Source organism: Myotis brandtii, unplaced genomic scaffold (genome assembly GCF_000412655.1).
Source record: "Myotis brandtii unplaced genomic scaffold, ASM41265v1 scaffold59, whole genome shotgun sequence".
Taxonomy (NCBI): Eukaryota; Metazoa; Chordata; class Mammalia; order Chiroptera; family Vespertilionidae; genus Myotis; species Myotis brandtii.
Window position 1 is genome coordinate 2648296 of NW_005370223.1, and position 20994 is coordinate 2669289.

Here is a 20994-nt window from a genome sequence, read left to right on the forward strand (position 1 = left end):
TCCCCCTCCCCCTGCCACCCCTGTGCCTTCCTTTGAGAAGCATGGAGAAAAGGACAAGGAGGACAAGCAGACATTTCAAGTCACAGATTGCCGACGTTTGGTAAAAACCTTGGTCTGTGGTGTCAAGACAATCACGTGGGGCATAACGTCATGTAAAGCACCCGGTGAAGCTCAGTTCATTCCTAACAAGCAGTTACAGCCCAAAGAAACTCAGATTTACATCAAACTTGTGAAATATGCAATGCAGGCTTTAGATATCTATCAGGTCCAGATAGCAGGAAATGGACAAACATACATTCGAGTCGCAAACTGCCGGACTGTTAGAATGAGGGAAGAGAAGGAGGTGTTGGAGCACTTTGCTGGTGTGTTCACAATGCTGAATCCCTTCACATTTAAAGAAATCTTTCAAACGACAGTCCCTTATATGGTGGAAAGAATCTCAAAGAATTATGCTCTTGAGATTGTTGCCAGTTCCTTCTTGGCAAATCCTACTACCTCTGCTCTGTTTGCTACCATTCTGGTGGAATACCTCCTTGATCGCCTACCGGAGATGGGCTCCAACGTGGAGCTCTCCAACCTGTACCTCAGGCTCTTTAAATTGGTCTTTGGCTCAGTCTCCCTCTTTGCAGCTGGAAATGAACAAATGCTAAAGCCCCACCTGCACAAGATTGTGAACAGCTCCATGGAGCTCGCACAGGCTGCCGAAGAGCCCTATAACTACTTCCTGCTGCTTCGGGCCCTGTTCCGCTCTATTGGGGGCGGTAGCCATGATCTCCTGTATCAGGAATTTTTGCCTCTTCTTCCAAACCTCTTGCAAGGGCTGAACACGTTGCAGAGTGGCCTGCATAAGCAGCACATGAAGGACCTCTTCGTGGAGCTGTGTCTCACAGTGCCTGTGCGGCTGAGTTCTCTCTTGCCGTATTTGCCCATGTTAATGGATCCCTTGGTGTCTGCTCTCAATGGCTCTCAGACGTTGGTCAGCCAAGGCCTGAGGACTCTGGAGTTGTGTGTGGACAACCTGCAGCCCGATTTCCTGTATGACCACATTCAGCCAGTACGCGCAGAGCTCATGCAGGCTTTATGGCATACTCTACTCAATCCCGCTGATAGCATTTCTCATGTAGCCTATCGTGTACTTGGTAAATTTGGTGGCAGTAACAGGAAGATGTTAAAGGAATCCCAGAAGCTGCACTATGTTTTGACTGAAGTTCAAGGCCCCAGTGTTACAGTGGAGTTCTCCGATTGTAAAGCATCTCTTCAGCTTCCAATGGGGAAGGCCATTGAAACCGCTCTGGACTGCCTGAAAAGTGCCAACACTGAGCCCTACTACCGGAGGCAGGCGTGGGAAGTGATCAAGTGCTTCCTGGTGGCAATGATGCGTCTAGAGGACAATAAACATGCTCTCTACCAGCTCCTTGCACACCCTAACTTTACAGAAAAGACCATACCTAATGTCATCATATCACATCGCTACAAAGCACAAGATACTCCAGCTCGGAAGACATTTGAGCAGGCTTTGACCGGGGCATTCATGTCTGCAGTCATTAAAGATCTTCAGCCCAGCGCCCTGCCCTTTGTAGCCAGCCTGGTCCGCCACTACACAATGGTGGCAGTTGCCCAGCAGTGTGGGCCTTTCTTGCTGCCTTGCTACCGGGTGGGCAGCCAGCCCAGCCCAGCAATGTTTCACAGCGATGAAAACGGGTCGAAAGGAATGGATCCATTGGTTCTCATTGATGCCATAGCTATATGTATGGCATATGAAGAAAAGGAACTTTGCAAGATTGGAGAGGTGGCTCTTGCTGTGATATTTGATGTTGCAAGTATCATCCTGGGCTCAAAGGAGAGGGCATGCCAGCTGCCTCTGTTTTCTTACATTGTGGAGCGCTTGTGTGCGTGTTGTTATGAGCAGGCCTGGTATGCAAAGTTGGGGGGTGTGGTGTCCATTAAGTTTCTCATGGAGCGGCTGCCTCTCACTTGGGTTCTGCAGAACCAGCAGACATTCCTCAAAGCGCTTCTCTTTGTCATGATGGACTCAACTGGAGAGGTTTCCAATGGGGCTGTTGCCATGGCCAAAACCACCCTGGAGCAGCTTCTGATGAGGTGTGCGACACCTTTAAAAGATGAGGAGAGAGCGGAAGAGATCGTGGCAGCTCAGGAAAAGTCTTTTCACCACGTGACACGCGACTTGGTTCGAGAAGTCATCTCTCCGAATTCCACTGTGAGGAAACAGGCTATGCATTCACTGCAAGTTTTGGCCCAGGTCACTGGAAAAAGTGTGACAGTGATAATGGAACCCCATAAAGAGGTCCTCCAGGATATGGTCCCACCTAAGAAGCATTTGCTCAGACACCAGCCTGCCAACGCACAGATCGGCCTGATGGAGGGGAGCACGTTCTGTACCACAGTGCAGCCCAGGCTCTTCACAATGGATCTTAACGTGGTGGAGCATAAGGTGTTCTACACAGAGCTTTTGAATTTGTGTGAGGCTGAAGATTCAGCTTTAACAAAGCTGCCCTGTTACAAAAGTGTTCCATCACTCGTGCCTTTGAGAATCGCAGCACTAAATGCACTTGCAGCCTGCAATTACCTTCCTCAGTCCAGAGAGAAGATCATTGCTGCACTCTTCAAAACACTGAATTCCACAAACAGTGAGCTCCAGGAGGCTGGAGAAGCCTGCATGCGAAAGTTTTCAGAAGGTGCTACCATCGGAGTAGATCAAATCCACACACATATGCGACCTTTGCTGATGATGCTGGGGGATCATCGAAGTTTGACGCTGAATGTGGTGAATCGTCTGACTTCGGTTACCAGGCTCTTCCCAAACTCCTTCAATGATAAATTCTGTGATCAGATGATGGTAAGCTAAATGCATGTAATAAACCTGAAAATTGGAATTATTTTTTTAAGTAAGTAATATATTTACATGGTTTAAAATTCATAGGGTATGGAAGGGTATGCTGTGAAAGTATCCCTCCTGTCCTCCAACTCTCCACCCCCTTCCCAGAGACACCCAGTGTTAACAGTTTCCTTCTGGAGGCTTTTACATTTGTAATAGGACATGTGTATATTCTTTTGTTTCCCACAAAAGGAAGGATAATATAATCACAGTTCTTACTTTTCCTATCTACTACCCCACCATTTCATCAGAACATAAAATGCTTCTTCATTCTGTTTTGTGATGACAATAATCCTTATGTGGCCATGCCCTCATTTATGTAACCAGGCCCCCATTGATGACCTTCTAGATTAGAGGTGTGGAACCTTTTTTCTGCCAGGGGCCATTTGGATATTTATAGCATCATTCATGGGCCACACAAAATTATCAACTTGAAAATTAACCTGCTGTATTTGATCAAACATTTAATTAATTCCCCCCTAATGCCTTGCTGGGGCCAGACCAAATGATTTTTTTTTTCAATATATTTTATTGATTTTTTACAGAGAGGAAGGGAGAGAGAGAGATAGTTAGAAACATCGATGAGAGAGAAACATCGATCAGCTGCCTCCTGCACATCCCCCACTGGGGATGTGCCCGCAACCCAGGTACATGCCCTTGACCGGAATCGAACCTGGGACCTTTCAGTCCGCAGGCCGACGCTCTATCCACCGAGCCAAACCAGCTTCAGCTCTTTGTAATATTATAGAATGTTTTCCCTTCCCAGGACCCAACCATCACATCAACAGGGCTGTGGGACAATAACAGTAAATTACAAGGGAGAGAGCTGCAAGACACAGATTCCATACAAGGACTTGCTAGAGGGAGATGAACTGAAAGCCAGGGTTCTGCAGCATATCTTGAATCCTGCTTTCTTATACAGCTTTGAGAAGGGGGAAGGAGAGCAGCTCTTAGGACCTCCCAATCTGGAAGGCGATAACCCAGAAAGTATCACCAGTGTGTTTATCACCAAGGTCCTGGACCCAGAGAAGCAGGAGGACATGCTGGACTCCCTGAGGATTTACCTCCTGCAGTATGCCACGCTGCTGGTGGAGCATGCCCCCCACCACATCCACGACAACAACAAGAACCGCAACAGCAAGCTGCGCCGCCTGATGACCTTCGCCTGGCCCTGCCTGCTCTCCAAGGCCTGTGTAGACCCAGCTTGCAAATACAGTGGGCACTTACTCCTGGCACACATTATTGCCAAATTTGCAATCCATAAGAAAATTGTCCTGCAGGTTTTTCACAGTCTTCTCAAGGCCCATGCAATGGAAGCTCAAACAATTGTCAGACGAGCGATGGCCATTTTGACGCCCGCAGTGCCAGCCAGAATAAAGGATGAGCACCAGATGCTGACCCACTGGACAAGGAAGATCATTGTGGAGGAGGGGCACACAGTTCCTCAGCTGGTTCATAGTATGCACTTGATAGTGCAGCATTTTAAGGTGTACTACCCCGTGCGGCACCACTTGGTACAGCACATGGTCAGTGCCATGCAGAGGTTGGGCTTCACACCCAGCGTCACCATTGAGCAGAGAAGGCTGGTTGTGGACCTGGCGGAGGTTGTCATCAAGTGGGAGCTCCAGAGGATCAAGGACCAGCAGCCGGATTCTGATATGGATCCAAATTCCAGTGGAGAAGGAGTCAACTCTGTGTCATCTTCCATTAAAAGAGGCCTCTCAGTGGATTCTGCCCAGGAAGTGAAACGCTTTAGGACGGCCACAGGAGCAACCAGCGCAGTGTTTGGGAGGAGCCAATCGCTGCCTGGAGCGGACTCCCTTCTTGCCAAGCCAATTGACAAACAGCACACGGACACCGTGGTGAACTTCCTCATCCGAGTGGCTTGTCAGGTTAATGACAACACCAACACTGCCGGGTCTCCTGGGGAGGTGCTTTCTCGCTGGTGTGTGGCCCTCCTGAAAACTGCCTTGCGACCAGACATGTGGTCCAAGTCTGAGCTCGAACTGCAGTGGCTCGACAAGCTGCTGCTGAGCGTGGAGCAGCCCAATCAAGTTAACTATGGAAACATTTGCACGGGCTTGGAAGTGCTGAGTTCCTTGCTCACTGTTCTCCAGTCTCCAGCCATCCTCAGTAGCTTCAAACCCCTGCAGCGCGGAATCGCTGCCTGTATGACGTGTGGAAACACCAAAGTCTTACGAGCAGTCCATAGCCTTCTCTCGCGCCTAATGAGCATTTTCCCAACAGAGCCAAGCACGTCCAGTGTGGCCTCCAAGTACGAAGAGCTGGAATGCCTCTATGCGGCCGTAGGGAAGGTCATCTATGAAGGACTCACCAACTATGAGAAGGCCACCAACGCGAATCCCTCCCAGCTCTTTGGGACCCAGTCTGCCTGCAACAACCCGAGCTACATAGACAGGCTGATCTCGGTCTTCATGCGCACCCTGCAGAAGATGGTCCGAGAGCACCTCAATCCGCAGGCAGCCTCCGGCACCACAGAGGCAACCTCAGGAACTAGTGAGCTGGTGATACTGAGTCTGGAGCTGGTGAAAACACGCCTGGCTGTGATGAGCTTGGAGATGAGGAAGAACTTTATTCAGGCCATCCTGACCTCCCTCATTGAAAAATCACTCGATGCCAAAATCCTCCGGGCGGTAGTTAAAATTGTGGAAGAGTGGGTTAAAAATAATTCCCCAATGGCAGCCAATCAGACACCTACCCTCCGGGAGAAGTCCATTTTGCTTGTGAAAATGATGACCTACATAGAACATCGTTTTCCAGAAGACCTTGAGTTAAACGCACAGTTCTTAGACCTTGTTAACTATGTCTACAGGGACGAGGCACTGTCTGGCAGTGAGCTGACTGCAAAACTCGAGCCTGCCTTTCTCTCTGGGCTGCGTTGTGCCCAGCCACTCATCAGGGCGAAGTTTTTCGAGGTTTTTGACAACTCTATGAAACGTCGGGTTTATGAGCGTCTGCTTTATGTGACCTGCTCCCAGAATTGGGAAGCTATGGGGAACCACTTCTGGATTAAGCAGTGCATCGAGCTTCTCTTGGCCGTGTGTGAGAAGAGCACTCCCATTGGTACCAGCTGCCCAGGAGCTATGCTCCCGTCCATCACCAATGTCATCAACCTGGCCGACAGCCATGATCGAGCAGCCTTTGCCATGGTCACACCTGTCAAGCAGGAGCCTCAGGAGCGAGAGAACAGCGAGTCCAAAGAGGAAGATGTTGAGATGGATATTGAACTGGCTCCTGGAGATCAGACCAGCACACCCAAAACCAAAGAACTTTCTGAAAAGGACATTGGAACCCAGCTGCATATGTTAACCAACAGACATGACAAATTTCTTGATACTCTCCGAGAAGTGAAGACCGGGGCCCTGCTTGGCGCCTTCGTCCAGCTGTGCCACATCTCTACCACACTGGCAGAGAGGACCTGGGGCCAGCTTTTTCCCAGAGTGTGGGAAATTCTGTCTGACCGACAGCAGCATGCGCTAGCGGGTGAGATTAGCCCGTTCCTGTGCAGTGGCAGTCACCAGGTGCAGCGGGACTGTCAGCCCAGCGCACTGAACTGCTTCGTGGAAGCCATGTCCCAGTGTGTCCCTCCGATCCCCATCAGACCCTGCGTTCTGAAGTACTTGGGGAAAACACACAACCTTTGGTTCCGCTCCACATTAATGCTAGAGCACCAGGCTTTTGAAAAAGGTCTGAGTCTGCAGGTTAAGCCAAGACAAACAACAGAATTTTATGAGCAGGAGAGCATAACTCCACCTCAGCAGGAGATACTGGATTCCCTTGCAGAACTTTACTCTTTGTTACAAGAGGAAGATATGTGGGCTGGTTTGTGGCAGAAGCGTTGCAAGTATTCCGAGACAGCAACTGCTATTGCTTACGAACAGCATGGATTCTTTGAGCAGGCACAAGAGTCCTATGAGAAGGCAATGGATAAAGCCAAAAAAGAGCATGAGAGGAGCAATGCATCCCCTGCTCTTTTCCCAGAATACCAGCTCTGGGAGGACCACTGGATTCGGTGCGCTAAGGAATTGAACCAGTGGGAAGCCTTGACGGAATACGGCCAGTCCAAAGGTCACATAAACCCTTATCTCATCATGGAGTGTGCTTGGCGTGTGTCTAACTGGACAGCCATGAAGGAGGCATTGGTGCAGGTAGAAGTAAGTTGTCCCAAGGAGATGGCTTGGAAGGTCAACATGTACCGTGGATATTTGGCTATCTGCCATCCTGAGGAGCAACAGCTCAGCTTCATCGAACGCCTGGTGGAAATGGCCAGCAGCTTGGCCATCCGTGAGTGGCGGCGCTTGCCTCATGTGGTGTCCCATGTGCACACACCTCTTCTCCAGGCCGCCCAGCAAATCATTGAACTTCAGGAAGCTGCGCAAATAAATGCAGGTTTACAGCCGACCAACCTGGGAAGGAACAACAGCCTGCACGACCTGAAGACGGTGGTAAAGACCTGGAGGAACAGGCTGCCCATTGTGTCCGACGACTTGTCCCACTGGAGCAGCGTCTTCATGTGGCGGCAGCATCATTACCAGGCTATTGTAACTGCGTATGAAAATAGTTCTCAGTATGATCCAAGTTCCAATAACGCTATGCTTGGAGTTCATGCATCAGCTTCAGCAATCATCCAGTATGGAAAAATTGCCCGGAAACAAGGACTGGTCAATGTAGCTCTGGATATATTAAGTCGTATTCATACTATTCCAACTGTTCCTATCGTGGATCGCTTCCAGAAGATCCGACAGCAAGTCAAATGCTACCTCCCACTGGCTGGAGTCGTGGGGAAAAACGAGTGTATGCAGGGACTTGAAGTTATAGAATCTACAAACTTAAAATACTTCACAAAAGAGATGACAGCTGAATTTTATGCACTGAAGGGAATGTTCTTGGCTCAGATTAACAAGTCTGAGGAAGCAAACAAAGCCTTTTCTGCAGCTGTGCAGATGCACGATGTGCTGGTGAAGGCTTGGGCCATGTGGGGCGATTACCTGGAGAACATCTTCGTGAAGGAGCGGCAGCTGCATCTTGGAGTGTCTGCCATTATCTGTTACCTGCAAGCATGCAAGCATCAAAACGAGAGCAAATCAAGGAAATACTTAGCCAAGGTGCTGTGGCTTTTAAGTTTCGATGATGATAAAAACACTTTGGCAGATGCCGTCGACAAGTACTGCATTGGTGTGCCACCCATCCAGTGGCTGGCCTGGATCCCTCAGCTGCTCACCTGCCTGGTGGGCTCAGAAGGAAAGCTGCTTTTGAACCTCATCAGCCAGGTCGGACGCGTGTATCCCCAGGCAGTCTACTTTCCCATCCGGACCCTGTACCTGACTCTGAAAATAGAGCAGCGGGAACGCTACAAGAGTGATCCAGGGCCCATAAGAGCAACAGCACCCATGTGGCGCTGCAGCCGAATCATACACATGCAGCGGGAACTGCACCCAACCCTTCTGTCCTCCCTGGAAGGCATCGTCGATCAGATGGCCTGGTTCCGAGAAAACTGGCACGAAGAGGTTCTCAGGCAGCTCCAACGGGGCCTGGCAAAATGTTACTCTGTCGCATTTGAGAAAAGCGGAGCCGTGTACGATGCCAAAATCACCCCCCACACTCTGAACTTCGTCAAGAAGCTGGTGAGCACGTTCGGGGTGGGCCCAGAGAACATCTCCAACGTCTCCACCATGTTCTCCAGCGCGGATTCCGAGTCTCTAACCAGGCGGGTGCAGGCCACTGTGCAGGACCCTGTCTTCCAGAAGCTGAAGGGCCAGTTCACCACCGATTTTGACTTCAGTGTTCCAGGATCCATGAAACTTCATAACCTCATTTCTAAATTGAAAAAGTGGATCAAAGTTCTGGAGGCCAAAACGAAGCAACTTCCCAAATTCTTCCTCCTAGAAGAAAAGTGTCGGTTTTTGAGCAATTTCTCTGCGCAGACAGCTGAAGTGGGAATCCCTGGGGAGTTCCTGGTGCCCAAGCCGACGCACTATTATATAAAGATCGCTCGGTTTCTGCCCAGGGTGGAAATGGTGCAGAAGCACAACACCACAGCCAGGAGGCTGTCCATCCTCGGGCACAACGGCAAGATCTACCCGTACCTGGTCATGAACGACGCCTGCCCGACGGAGTCGCGGAGGGAGGAGCGCGTGCTGCAGCTGCTGTGCCTGCTGAATCCCTGCTTAGAGAAGAGAAAGGAAACCGCAAAGAGGCACTTATTCTTCACAGTTCCGCGAGTTGTGGCGGTGTCTCCACAGATGCGCCTCGTGGGAGACAACCCCTCTTCTCTGTCCCTCGTGGAGATCTACAAGCGGCGCTGTGCCAAGAAGGGCATGGAGCATGACAACCCCATCTCGCGCTACTACGGCAGGCTGGCCACGGTGCAGGCGCGCGGGACGCAAGCCAGCCACCAGGTCCTTCGAGACATCCTCAAGGAGGTGCAGAGCGACATGGTGCCGCGCGGCCTGCTGAAGGAGTGGGCCCTGCACACCTTCCCCGACGCCACCGACTACTGGGCGTTCCGGAAGACGCTCACCATCCAGCTCGCACCGATTGGCTTCGCGGAGTTCGTCCTGCATTTAGATCGGCTCAACCCCGAGATGTTACAGATCGCCCAGGACACTGGCAACCTGAACATCGCCTACTTCCGCTTTGATATCAACGACGCGACTGGAGACCTAGATGCCAACCGTCCCGTTCCTTTTCGCCTCACGCCCAATATTTCTGAATTTCTGACCACCATTGGCGTCTCTGGCCCCTTCACCGCCTCCATGATTGCGGTTGCCCGGTGCTTCGCTCAGCCAGACTTTAAGGTGGACGGCATCCTGAAAACGGTGCTTCGGGACGAGATCATCGCTTGGCACAAAAAGACACAGGAGGACACCTCTTCTCCTCTCTCGGCCGCCGGGCAGCCGGAGAACATGGACCGTCAGCAGCTGGTCTCCCTGGTGCAGAAAGCGGCCACCGCCATCGTGACCCGCCTGCACAGCCTCGCCCAGTTTGAAGGCGGGGAGAGCAAAGTGAACACCCTCGTGGCCGCCGCCAACAGCCTGGACAACCTATGCCGCATGGACCCCGCCTGGCACCCCTGGCTGTGACACGGCCACTCCCACCTCGGAGGTGAAGGCCGCCGCCCCGGCTCCTGCACTGGCCTCGCCGCGCCTCCTCTGCCCTGTCCATGTGATGCTGGGTCCTCCAGGCTCCCGGTACAATCGTGTCCCTGCTCGCCGTGTGAGAAAGAGGGTGAGTCAGTGTAGAGGGAGCTGAGCCATGGAGGTGAGGCCACTTGAAGTGCTGGAGCTGAAACTCGAAGCTTTTAAAATAACCTTTCAGGAAACCAAGATTCCCTGGCCTGGAGTAGGTGAAAGCATCGCCCCTCCGTCTGCGGGCGGACAGACTGAACTGTAGGAAACAGTTCGCAATGTCCTTTTTACCTTTCAGAAGTCATGCCTGGCAGGAGCTCGTGCTCTGTACAGACCTTTGTAACAGCTGCACAGAAACTCGCCTGGTTAGAGCCACGGGAATTATGAACACACCCTGCTGGCTCCACCCCAGCTCAAACCTCCAGGCTGCATGGGCAGCACTGGGAACCTCGCCGAGCCCCGGGGGAGCCGGCAGGTGACTTCCGCTTTATGTTGGCCAGCTCTTTGAATGTCTTCTAGACACTATCATTGTACCTGGAAAAAAAAAATCACTTCTTCCTAATTTAAAAAGAAGCAGCAACAGAAGTTTGTTAGCTCGTCTGTGTTCCCATTTTTATAAATATGAGTATTGAGAATGTTCTATCTAAATTTGTACAGGGTGATTTTTTTTAGAATAAATATTTTATAAAAGGGGAAAAAAATAATAAAGTCTAATTCAAATGTCTTTGGCATGCTTCATGAATCCCTGTCAATAACTAGCAATTTAACAGGTATCACTTTGAACAAAGTTCATCGTTACCAATTCTGCTTCTTCCCCCAGATGGGCTCTCTGACTGGCCCTTGGTGTCATTCCTCTCGTCATATCTGCTGGGCTTGTTTACCTTTCTCAGCAGTGAATGACACTTGGGTCTCAGAAAACAGACCCAGGTGTGTCCTGAGGTGTCTCATGTCATGGCCAAACTGTGAAGGATTCCATATGGATTCCACATTGGGGTTAGTACTCAGAATAAAGATCTTTAGCTTGAGTTCACTCCCAAATTTTGTCTCTCAACCCATGAGAAAACCCAGTGGAGTCCTGCCTCCCCTTCCTTTGGCAATTGCATGTTTTGGGGGTCAGCATTATTGTCGGAAAAGCCATCTCTTTCTCTCACACTCAGGGCCCCAGATACCTGTAGCTGAGCCGAGAGGCAGAGAAACTGTGCTGATAACATTCCCAGAAGAGAGTTAGCACTGGACTTACACTTTATTCTGACTCTTGGGCAAGTCTGAGTCAAAGTCCTTTTGGCCACTTGTTCAGGTTTGTCCACACAGCAAAGGGAAACGTGCTGAGTAATGGGGATCCTGAGAGTATATTCAAAGCCTCCAAAGATTACCTTCTACCTCCAGCATGAGAGAAGGTGGCTGGTGACACAGATGGTAAAAGCATGTCCTAAATTGGTGTCTGGCCAAAGACTAACAATGTTATGGTGAGATAATCATCTGATTGGTAATTTAAGATTGGCTGTGTATTGGCTTCATTAACTCCAAATCAAGATGAGCAGTTTCTAAATTACTTTCCCTCAGTAAACAAACTCGTATTTTGAGGGAAAAAATTAAAAGGGATTTGTGTGGATGAAGAAATGTCCCCAGGCAGGAAAGTACAAACAGACCATGTTTATATAACACTGAATAAGTGGTTGGAAAGGGCTGAATCTATGGGAGCGATGACTAAATAGAACCCACTAATGTCAAATGCTGCCTGAAACAGCTGAATGAGGTGGGGCTTTCACCCCATCACTTTCCTGATTCTGGCCCATTAAAAACATGACTCGTTTGCTTCTCTGTACCCTTTTTTACATTCTCCTTATTTGGCCCACTCTAGATGATTCAGCAGTCATGATTCTACCAGTTATTACAAAAACATTTATTGAACACTTATTTCATCCATAGCACTGTGTTGGGCCTAGCAGAAATGCAGAGGTGTAAAAGCCAGTGTGTACCCTCAGATATTAGAGTAATCAGGGAGATAGACAAGTGTACAAATAACTAAAGGGTAAGAAAGTAGGTCTGAAATAGAAGGAAGCAAAAAACACCCAATCAAAGCAGCAAAAATATAAAAGAAGTCCCTGGGACAACTTCAAGCATACCCGCATTCGCATCATGGGGGTGTCAGAAGAAAAAGAGAGAGCGCAAGAAATTGAAAACCTATTCGAAAAAATTATGAAAACTCCTAACCTTGAGAAGGAAATAGACATACAAGCCCAAGAAGCGCAAGAAGTCCCAAACAAGATGAACCCAAAAAGGCCCACACCAAGACACATCATGGTTGAAATGAAGAAGGTTGGGGACAAGGAGGGAATTGAGACCAATGGGAGAGGAGCAGTTGGTTGCCCACAGGGAGCTCTCACGGGACTATCCACTGATTTCTCAACAAAGGCTTTGCAGGTCAGAAGGGACTGGCATGAAGTGTTCGGGGAGGTGAGGGGCATCCATCTACAGCCAGGATTGCTGGGCCTGGCAGGGCTATTATTCTATCATTTGGAATCTGGGGACATGTAGAGGGCTTCCCAGACAGAAAGGAGCTGGATGGGTTCATCGCCACCAGGCCAGTATTGCATGAGGTATTGGGAGGTCTTCTTTGGGAAGAAGAAGAAAGAAAAAAGATAAAGAATGTGAACAATAAGATAGCAATAAATACATACCTATCAATAACTGAATCTAAAAAACAAAATAAATGAACATGCAGGAAGAAACAGACTCATAGATACACTTTGACGGTTGCCAGGTGGGAGAAGGAGTTGGGGGGCTGGGTGAAAAAGGTGAAGGGATTAAGAAGTACAAATTGGTAGTTACAGAATAGTCATGGGGATGTAAAGTACAGGAAATATAGTCAATAATATTCTAATAACTATGTGTGGTATTAGATTGGGGTGGGAGGGAAAGAAGATTATCATTGTTATTACAGAAATATAAGAAAGAAATAGGAAGCAATTAACTCTGATTTGATTATGTTTATTTTGACCTAAATCATGTTAAAGTTAGTTCCATGAGGGAGTTATGGTATGCTATGTTTCCCCAACTCATGCTCATGTTACTCTGTGCCTTCATTTCAGGGAGAGCTCAATTTGTAAAAGGCTGGGCAGAGACGTCTAATGTGAAGAGGAAGATGTATAGGGTGTCCCAAAATTCACGCAAGATTTGCAATTCAATTCAATTGCAAACCTTGTGTGAATTTTGGGACACCCTATATTTGGAAGTTGGAATGCGATGGGAAGGGGCCTGGAAATTACCTGCTCCAAGGAAACTGGCTCAGCCTTCTCTGTGTTTGGGTTTCTCTGAGGCAGAAATAGTTGTGTGGTTAGGGCCTGGGGTGTGTTTCCCATGAGGCAGAACACATGGTTCCTTGGGTTCAACCCAGACTGAGTGCAGATGGAGGGCTGCTTTGAAGAGCCTTTGTTTCTTTAGCCAGTACCAGCTCTTACCCACATGTCAATAGGCACAAAACAAATGTTTAGAGCCAAATTCTACCAACAACACATTGTAAAAGCAAAACCACCTCATCCCCACCGCTAAAGAATTCATCTGTAGCCCTGACCGGTTTGGCTCAGTGGCTAGAGCGTTGGCCTGCAGACTGAAGGGTCCCGGGTTCGATTCCAGTCAAGGGCATGTACCTTGGTTGCGGGCATATCCCCAGTGGGGGGTGTGCAGGAGGCAGCTGGTCGATGTTACTCTCTCATCGATGTTTCTAACTCTCTATCCCTCTCCCTTCCTCTCTGTAAAAAATCAATAAAATATATTTTTTTTAAAAAAGAATTCATCTGTAATAAGGACACATTTCCATTTGCAAATCCAAACATGCTAATCACAAAGGTAAATAAAAAAAATAGTTTAAAGGGAAAACAAAGCATTCCATTACCTGTTCCAGATAATGAAAAAAGTAAAATTTGTCAGAATATTGCTTTTTGTATGAAATTAGCCCATAAATTCTGTTTACAATCCAAAAACATTCGCTAAGTCTGTCAAAACATGCCTGATTGAACAATAGTCCCCTGGAGATGAATGGCCATCGTAGCGCCAGTTCCCACTAGCAGTCCTGACAGCTATCATGTTTGCAGTTCACAAAGCACCTTTGTATTCATGACCTCGCTCAATCCTCGCAGTGGTCCCATTAGGAAGTCAGGGTGACTGTTACCCCCACGTGACACATGAGAAAACTGAGGCTGGAGAGGTAGTGACCTGCTGCCAGAGTGCAGCAAGCTCAGCTGGGAGCGCCGGCGAATGAGCATCAGAGTTGGCCCTGACACTGAGCTCCCTGGCCCTGACACTGAATCTTTCCCATGCCCCCATGCTGTTGCTGGTACTTTAAGTGCCAGCTGCTTCAAGGACCAGACATCCCAATGGGGCCAGGAATCTCCCAACTCTCTCGCTAAGTCAATTATTTATTTATTTAATGGCCCGTCGCTGAGTGTTGCCAGGCACAGGAGATACAGTGGTGACACAACATGCATCTACCCACATCCTCATCCAACTCAAAGTCAACTGGGGGAAAACACACAACCAAACAAACATGAGTAGTAGAGTGTGGTCATGCTATGATAGGGCAGCCATGGAGTCACTGGCCTAAACCCAATGCCCCAGTTGTGAGTACCATTCAGCTCTCCCTGGGCTTTGCTGCTTTACATAATAAAAACAACAACCATTTACTAGGTGCCTACTCTGTGCCAGAAATGCATTTGGCTTAGACACAATCACTCATTGACTTTTTGTTATTGTTGTTGTTAATCCTCACCTGAGGATATTTTTCTCACTGATTTTTAGAGAGAGTGGGGGGCGGGGGAAGGGAGGAGAGAGAGATAGAGACAGACACAGAGCAAGAAACATAGATTTGAGAGAGACACATCAATTGTTTGCCTCCCACATGGCCCCAGTCAGGGACAGGAATCAAACCTACAACCCCGGTACATGCCCTTGACCGGGAATCAAACCCATGACCCTTTTGTGTGTGGGCGGATGCTCTAACCATTGAGAAACACCAGCCAAGGCTCTCATTGACTTCTTGCTATAACTCCTACAACTAGGTATTAGGATTTCATTTTATGGAGGAGGACACTGGAGCTCAGAGAAATTTAATAACTTGCTGTATTTATTTTTGTACTTATTCCCCCAAAACTTAGTGCCTTAAAACAACATTTATCATCTCACAGTTGCTGTGAATCAAGAACCTCAGCATGGCTTAGTGTGTCCTCTGGCTTAGGGTATCTCACAGGCCCAGTCAAGTCCACTGGAACCATAGTCATGTCAAGGCTCCATGAGAATGATAAGCTGTCAAGCTCTCACATCGTTGTTGGAGGATCAAGTTTCTCAGGGGCTGTTGGGTTGAGGGTCCCAGCCCCACATCAGTTGGTTGAAGACCGCCCTCAATCCCTTGTCACATGACCTTCTTTGTCACAACATGGCAGCTTGCCTCATCAGAGTCAGAGAGAGTATGTAAGCCAGACAGAACAGTCTTTTACAGCCTAATCCCCAAGGTGGCATTGGGCCCATCGCCTTTGCCAGATTCTATCCATTAGAGTCACTAGATCCAACCCCCTACACACATGCAAAAGGAGGTAAATATCAAGAGGTGGGAATCACTAAAAGCTGTTTTAGAAGCCACCTACCACCCTTGCCAACAGCTCATTTGTAGTGTATCCAGGACTCAAATCCATGTCAGTCTGACTTATAACATCCATGTTCAATCCATGAGCTGGCAAGAGCCTTACAAGTTTCCGACATGTACATAGTTCATCCTGTATTTCCAAAGCATTAGTACAGGTGATTTGTTTCATTCAAGACACATACAGGCAGATATGTTAATTCTCATCTTATAAGAGAGAAAACTGAAATTCATAGGGCATAAATGACTCGCAGATTTTTGTAAATCCTTATAATTTTGTGTTGATTTTAATGACAGTTTAGTGTTGGAGATGAAATGATTTTCCTCAGCTCACTCCAATGGAGACTGGATGCATGTCTTCTGCCTCCAATTCTCAAGAAGACCAAGGCCTCGATTATCCAAGTCACTTACTTCCACTGTTTATTTTTCTACAAAGCCCTCATATACAGTCCCTGACCCTATTCATCTGTGGGAGGCAGCATCAGAGACCTCAAAGCCTCCTAAATCCCATCAGAGGGGTCCTTGCTCCCACTGCTTCCCAGTGTGAGGGCAGCTCCAAGGCCACCATGATGGTAAGATCGGGGATGAGGCAAGAGGAGGAGGTCCAAACATTTTCGATGGGCCCCTGTATGTTGGATGCACATCTCACTGTCCTGCCCATGAGTCACAAGGTGGCTTTTGCAAAGAGTTAAAAGTGAAAAATGCCCCCCCCCCAATACTCAAAGGGAGCACCAATCTTGCTTTCATTCTTCGTGGATGGCTTTCACCCTTCTTCCTCCTGAGTCCCAATCACAACTAATCACTAAGGACATCCAAACAGTTTCTAAATCCGTCTTCTGTTTCTTGGTCAACATAATGGCTCCTTTTCTGAGCGGCTTCCTTGCCTCTAGTCTCTACCCCCTCAATCTATTCCCCATGCCCTCCAGAGTGAGCTTTCTAAATTCAGACCCAGCCTTGAAACTCTTCCTGCTTCAATTTTTCAATGCATCCCCGTTGCTCTTGGCATAAAGAGATATTCCTTATCATAGAAGGCAAGGCCCTGCCAGCCTCAGCTCTGACCATCGTCCTGTCATTATCTCCGCTCCAGCCACATTGGCCGGACATGGCCCGTGTCTCTCGTGTACCAAACACTGTCATTTTCTGACTGTTCCTGCCCTCATCTCTTTACCTGGTCAAGACGTCCAACCATCCCTCATATGCCCACTCCTCATGAAAGCTTTCCCTGACTGCTTCCAGGCCTGGACTTGGTATCCTTCCTTTGTCATCCCATGGCATGTCTTGTGCCTTCCTCTCTTTTTCTCCTCAGTGTCAAGAGGACAGAGCCTGAATTTACCTTATCTTTAGTAGTGACTTAGCAAACATTTGTCGAATGAATGAGTGAATGAATGCCACCTCTGTTCCCATGTTCCTGGGATTAGAGGCTTCCAGTTTTTTACTCACCAACCCACAGGGCACGGAGCTTCCTCTGGTCTTGGTGCTCCCCCTGGAGATTGTCCAGTGGAGGCGAAGACCTCCCACAACTTCAGGCAACCTATTCATTCATTTGTTCCGTCAACAAACGTTTGTGCCAGGCATGTTCTGGGTGCTGGAACAGAGTGAAAAATTAGTTAAGTGCATAAAAGTCCCGACCGAAATGAGTTCTCAGTCTGGTGTCTGGAGCTTAGGCTGTTTTAGAGAGTTCCCCGGGGTGGAATGATAAGCTCATGTTTATAAAGTACCTTAATAAAGACACTACCCTGGTATCACTCTTCTTTCTCAACTACATCTGGTCTGTAGTCACTATAACACTAACAGCCTATCCTAGATTACTGTAATCACGTACTGTTCCATTCTGTTCTATTGTTGAAGTTTGGGGGTATGTGGCCCGTAGATAGCAATACCCCTCAGAACTGATGACAGCAAACACACCAGCTGCAACATTGTTTGAAATTGTTTTTGAGATGGTAATAATTTTAGGAGATGCTGTTTAAAAAAAGTAATATGGGTCAGTAATATAGTCAGTAGTACACTTAAACATGTTATGACCCTCTCTCCATTCCCTTCTAGTTAATATATAAAAATAAATAAAAATCCTTCTCCTCGGAGGCCTGGGGGTTTGTGAGCGTCTACAGGGTTTTAAGCCATTATATTTAGAGTGTGCACGGTTAGCTCTCAAGGCGGCCCCCACCATGGGAGCAGAGGACACGGCCCAGCAGGATGAGACTGACTTTCTCTCCTCTGAGACATACATTACTTTTTGAGTGTATGTATTTAGTCTCTCACTGGTTTTAATAGTAACAATAGTAATAATTATGTGGCCCAGCCAGCGTGGCTCAGCGGCTGAGCATCAACTTATGAACCAGGAGGACACGGTTCAATTCCAGATCAGGGCACATGTCAGGATTGTGGGCTCATTCCCCAGTGTGGGGTGTGCAGGAAGCAGTCAATCAATGATTCTCTCTCATCCTTGACGTTTCTCTCTATATATCCTTCTCCCTTCCTCTCTTAAATCAATAAAAAATATTTTTTAAAAAGAAAAAGAAAAGAGAGGGGAAATGGGTCAAGGGGACGGTAGTCAGATTCAGGAGGGGCTGAAGGCAGGCTCAGGAATGTATTATGCTGTAGCCAGCAGGAGCCATTGTGGATTTTTGTATGTGGTCTGACATGATCAGGTCTGGGCTCCAGAAAAAAACAGCTCTGGTGTGAAGGATGGATTGAAGGAAAAAGAGAGGGCATCCACTTAGGAACTTGCTGTAATAACGATCCACGTAAGAGACAGGAGGGTGGTGAGTGGGGCATTCTCATGGTTAAATGTAAATGAAAGTGAGGATGAAGGCAGAACTACGGGCAACGTGTTAGATGTGGGAAAGAGAACTGGTTCAGGCTCCAGAAGCAGCTTGAAGGAGAGGGAGAGGCCCTCACCGGTGCAGCCGGCCACCCAGGAACAAGAGGCAGTGCCAGGAAGCCAGCCGCCATCGGGAAATCTGGTTTCTGGAACAGGCTGTCACCACAGAGCAAAGTGAAGACTCAGGAAAGACGCAAAGTGGCCCTAGAGTCCAGGAGCCAACCCAGTGCCCTACTTTTAAATTTTAGTATTATTATTATTATTACTATTATCATCATTATTAAACAGAGGGCCTCTGGTGCCTTGGCCCTGTGACAGAGTGGCCCATCTATCCCCAAGGCCTCAGTGTTCTGATGGGCTCTCGCTTCCCAGACAGGTTCTGAAGCAGAAGCATGAGCCTGGGGCACAGTTGTGTTTGGGGGTGCAGCACCCCTCCCTCCGAACCACATCAGAGCAAGTGGGAGGGCCAAGGGACTTTCTCCCCGGGGAGGTGTGCACCCTTGGCAGCATCCAGCCACACAGCCAATGTGGGGCCAGACAGACACGAACAACCTGGTCTGATCCTCCCGATTTTGCTTCAGTTTTATTGTTGTTAAGTCCCGACAGAGTAAGCCCCGTTAGGTATCTCCAAGATCTCCAGTGTCCACGCCGAGAGCCTCCCCTCCAGGCCTTCAAAGCCTCTCTAGCAGAAGCGTCTTTGATCCTTATAAAGGATTTAATTACACAAAGATCGGAATCCCTTGATTCATTTTCAATTAGCACCGAAAGCTGTTTATTTCCACCCAAAAAGAATACTTTTCAGAAGCCCGAGCAGCCACTCCCTTGGCAACACACCCCCATCATTTTATTGCCACTCTCTTCAGGGACCCCCAACTCCAAGTTTTAAAAGCGAGTGCCTTTTTTCCCTCACATTTCTGTGGCTGCCACACCAAGATCCGGCCGGCCTCCGTAAGCCCCCACACCCTGGCCCTTGGCCCAAGCAGCCACTCCCTTGGCAACTCACCCCCATCATTTTATTGCCACTCGCTTCAGGGACCCCAACTCCAAGTTTTAAAAGTGAGTGCCTTTTTTTCTCACATTTCTGTGGCTGCCACACCAAGACCCGGCCTCCGTAAGCCCCCACACCCTGGCCCTTGGCCCTCCCTGTTGAGCACCCCACCCACAGATGAGCTGGGAAGTGGCCAGACCACAGCTGGGGAAGGTTGGCTGCGTGTGCCTGACCTTGGCAGCTGGGATGGTGTGTGCTGTTCAGGAGGCCTGTGCTATAATAGCCTCAGTGTTGGAGGACAAAGTGCCGGCCGAGGGCTGAACAAAGGGCCGCTTGTATGAGCTGGCCCGAATTTGCTGTTACTGTCAGCTGGCTCCACTGGCCATCAGATCCTCCAGCCCTCTCTCCAGCCCCTTCTCTTTGCTCCCAGGGACTGCTTCCAGGTCTGGCTGGCCCGCATTTGCTGCTGTTACTGTCAGCTGGCTCCACTGGCCATCAGATCCTCCAGCCCTCTCTCCAGCCCCTTCTCTTTGCTCCCAGGGACTGCTTCCAGGTCTGGACTTGGCATTCCCAGACACCAGTGGCTCTTGCAAACTCCTGTTCTTAGTGTCAGGACCACGTGACCAGACCCAGGACCCCAGAGAAATACCACCATAGCAATGTGAATAGAGCAGCTCAAGTCTGCGTGTGACAGACATGTGTTTGCTCATGGAGTCCTCACCACAAGCCCAAAAGGTAGAGCTCATGCTGTGTAAACGCATGAGGAAACTGAGGCTGGAGCCCTCCAGTAACTGTGCGATGTTGCATTGCAGGCAAGTATAGGCTCTCCCCAGGGCTGCTGACTCCAGCGCTGAGCTGGTCACCGCCACTCTCCGCTTCTGAGTTCACTGATTTCATGTTTCTTCATTCACATTCTCTACTCCATTTGCCAGCCCTCAAGAGAGGCCAAGGGAAGACAAAAGCTACCCTCCTTTTGGTATTGAGAGTCCTTAAACTTTGGCCAAGGTGCAAATTTGAGAGAGACATGGAATAGACTGTCTCCCCGAGCCAGAGACGAAACTTATCAGGGAAGGGTTAGAATAACAGGCAGAATCTAACAAGGTGGAGTTTCACAAGGATGGAGCCCTACACCGGGCTTCCAAACACCACGTGGGTAAATAGAGATGCCTGTGGCAACATCATGTGACAAACACCTGAGTCAACACTGATACTTGAAACAAGACTAACAATTACGGTGCTAAGAGCTAACATATTGCACATGTACTAGATACCAGCACTGTGCTACGTACTGTCCTTGTATTAACGAATCGAATCCCCATTTAAAATAAACACATAACCTTGTGAGGTCAGGGCCATTAGTACTCCCGGTTCACAGAACAGGAAACTGAGCTCTGAAAGTTCTTAAAGTAATTCCCATGATCCCCCTCACTACTAAGTAGCAGAGCCGAGGTTAGAACCATGGGACCTGATTTCCATTCTGCTCTACAAGGTCATGAGATCGTG

At 48.7% G+C, this 20994-nt stretch overlaps 1 protein-coding gene across 1 annotated transcript in view; it reads left to right on the top strand.

Moving 5' to 3' along the window:
- Window positions 1–10499, top strand: part of LOC102251760 (transformation/transcription domain-associated protein) — a 12131-nt gene extending 1632 nt beyond the window's left edge. Inside the window, exons 2-3 of the mRNA XM_005879319.2 lie at window positions 1–2857; window positions 3685–10499. The exon at window positions 1–2857 is cut by the window's left edge and continues 45 nt beyond it. Coding sequence (XP_005879381.1) covers window positions 1–2857; window positions 3685–9999 — 9172 coding nt within the window. The 3' untranslated portion in view covers window positions 10000–10499. The remainder of the gene's footprint in view (window positions 2858–3684) is intronic.
- Window positions 10500–20994: the final 10495 nt, after the last annotated feature.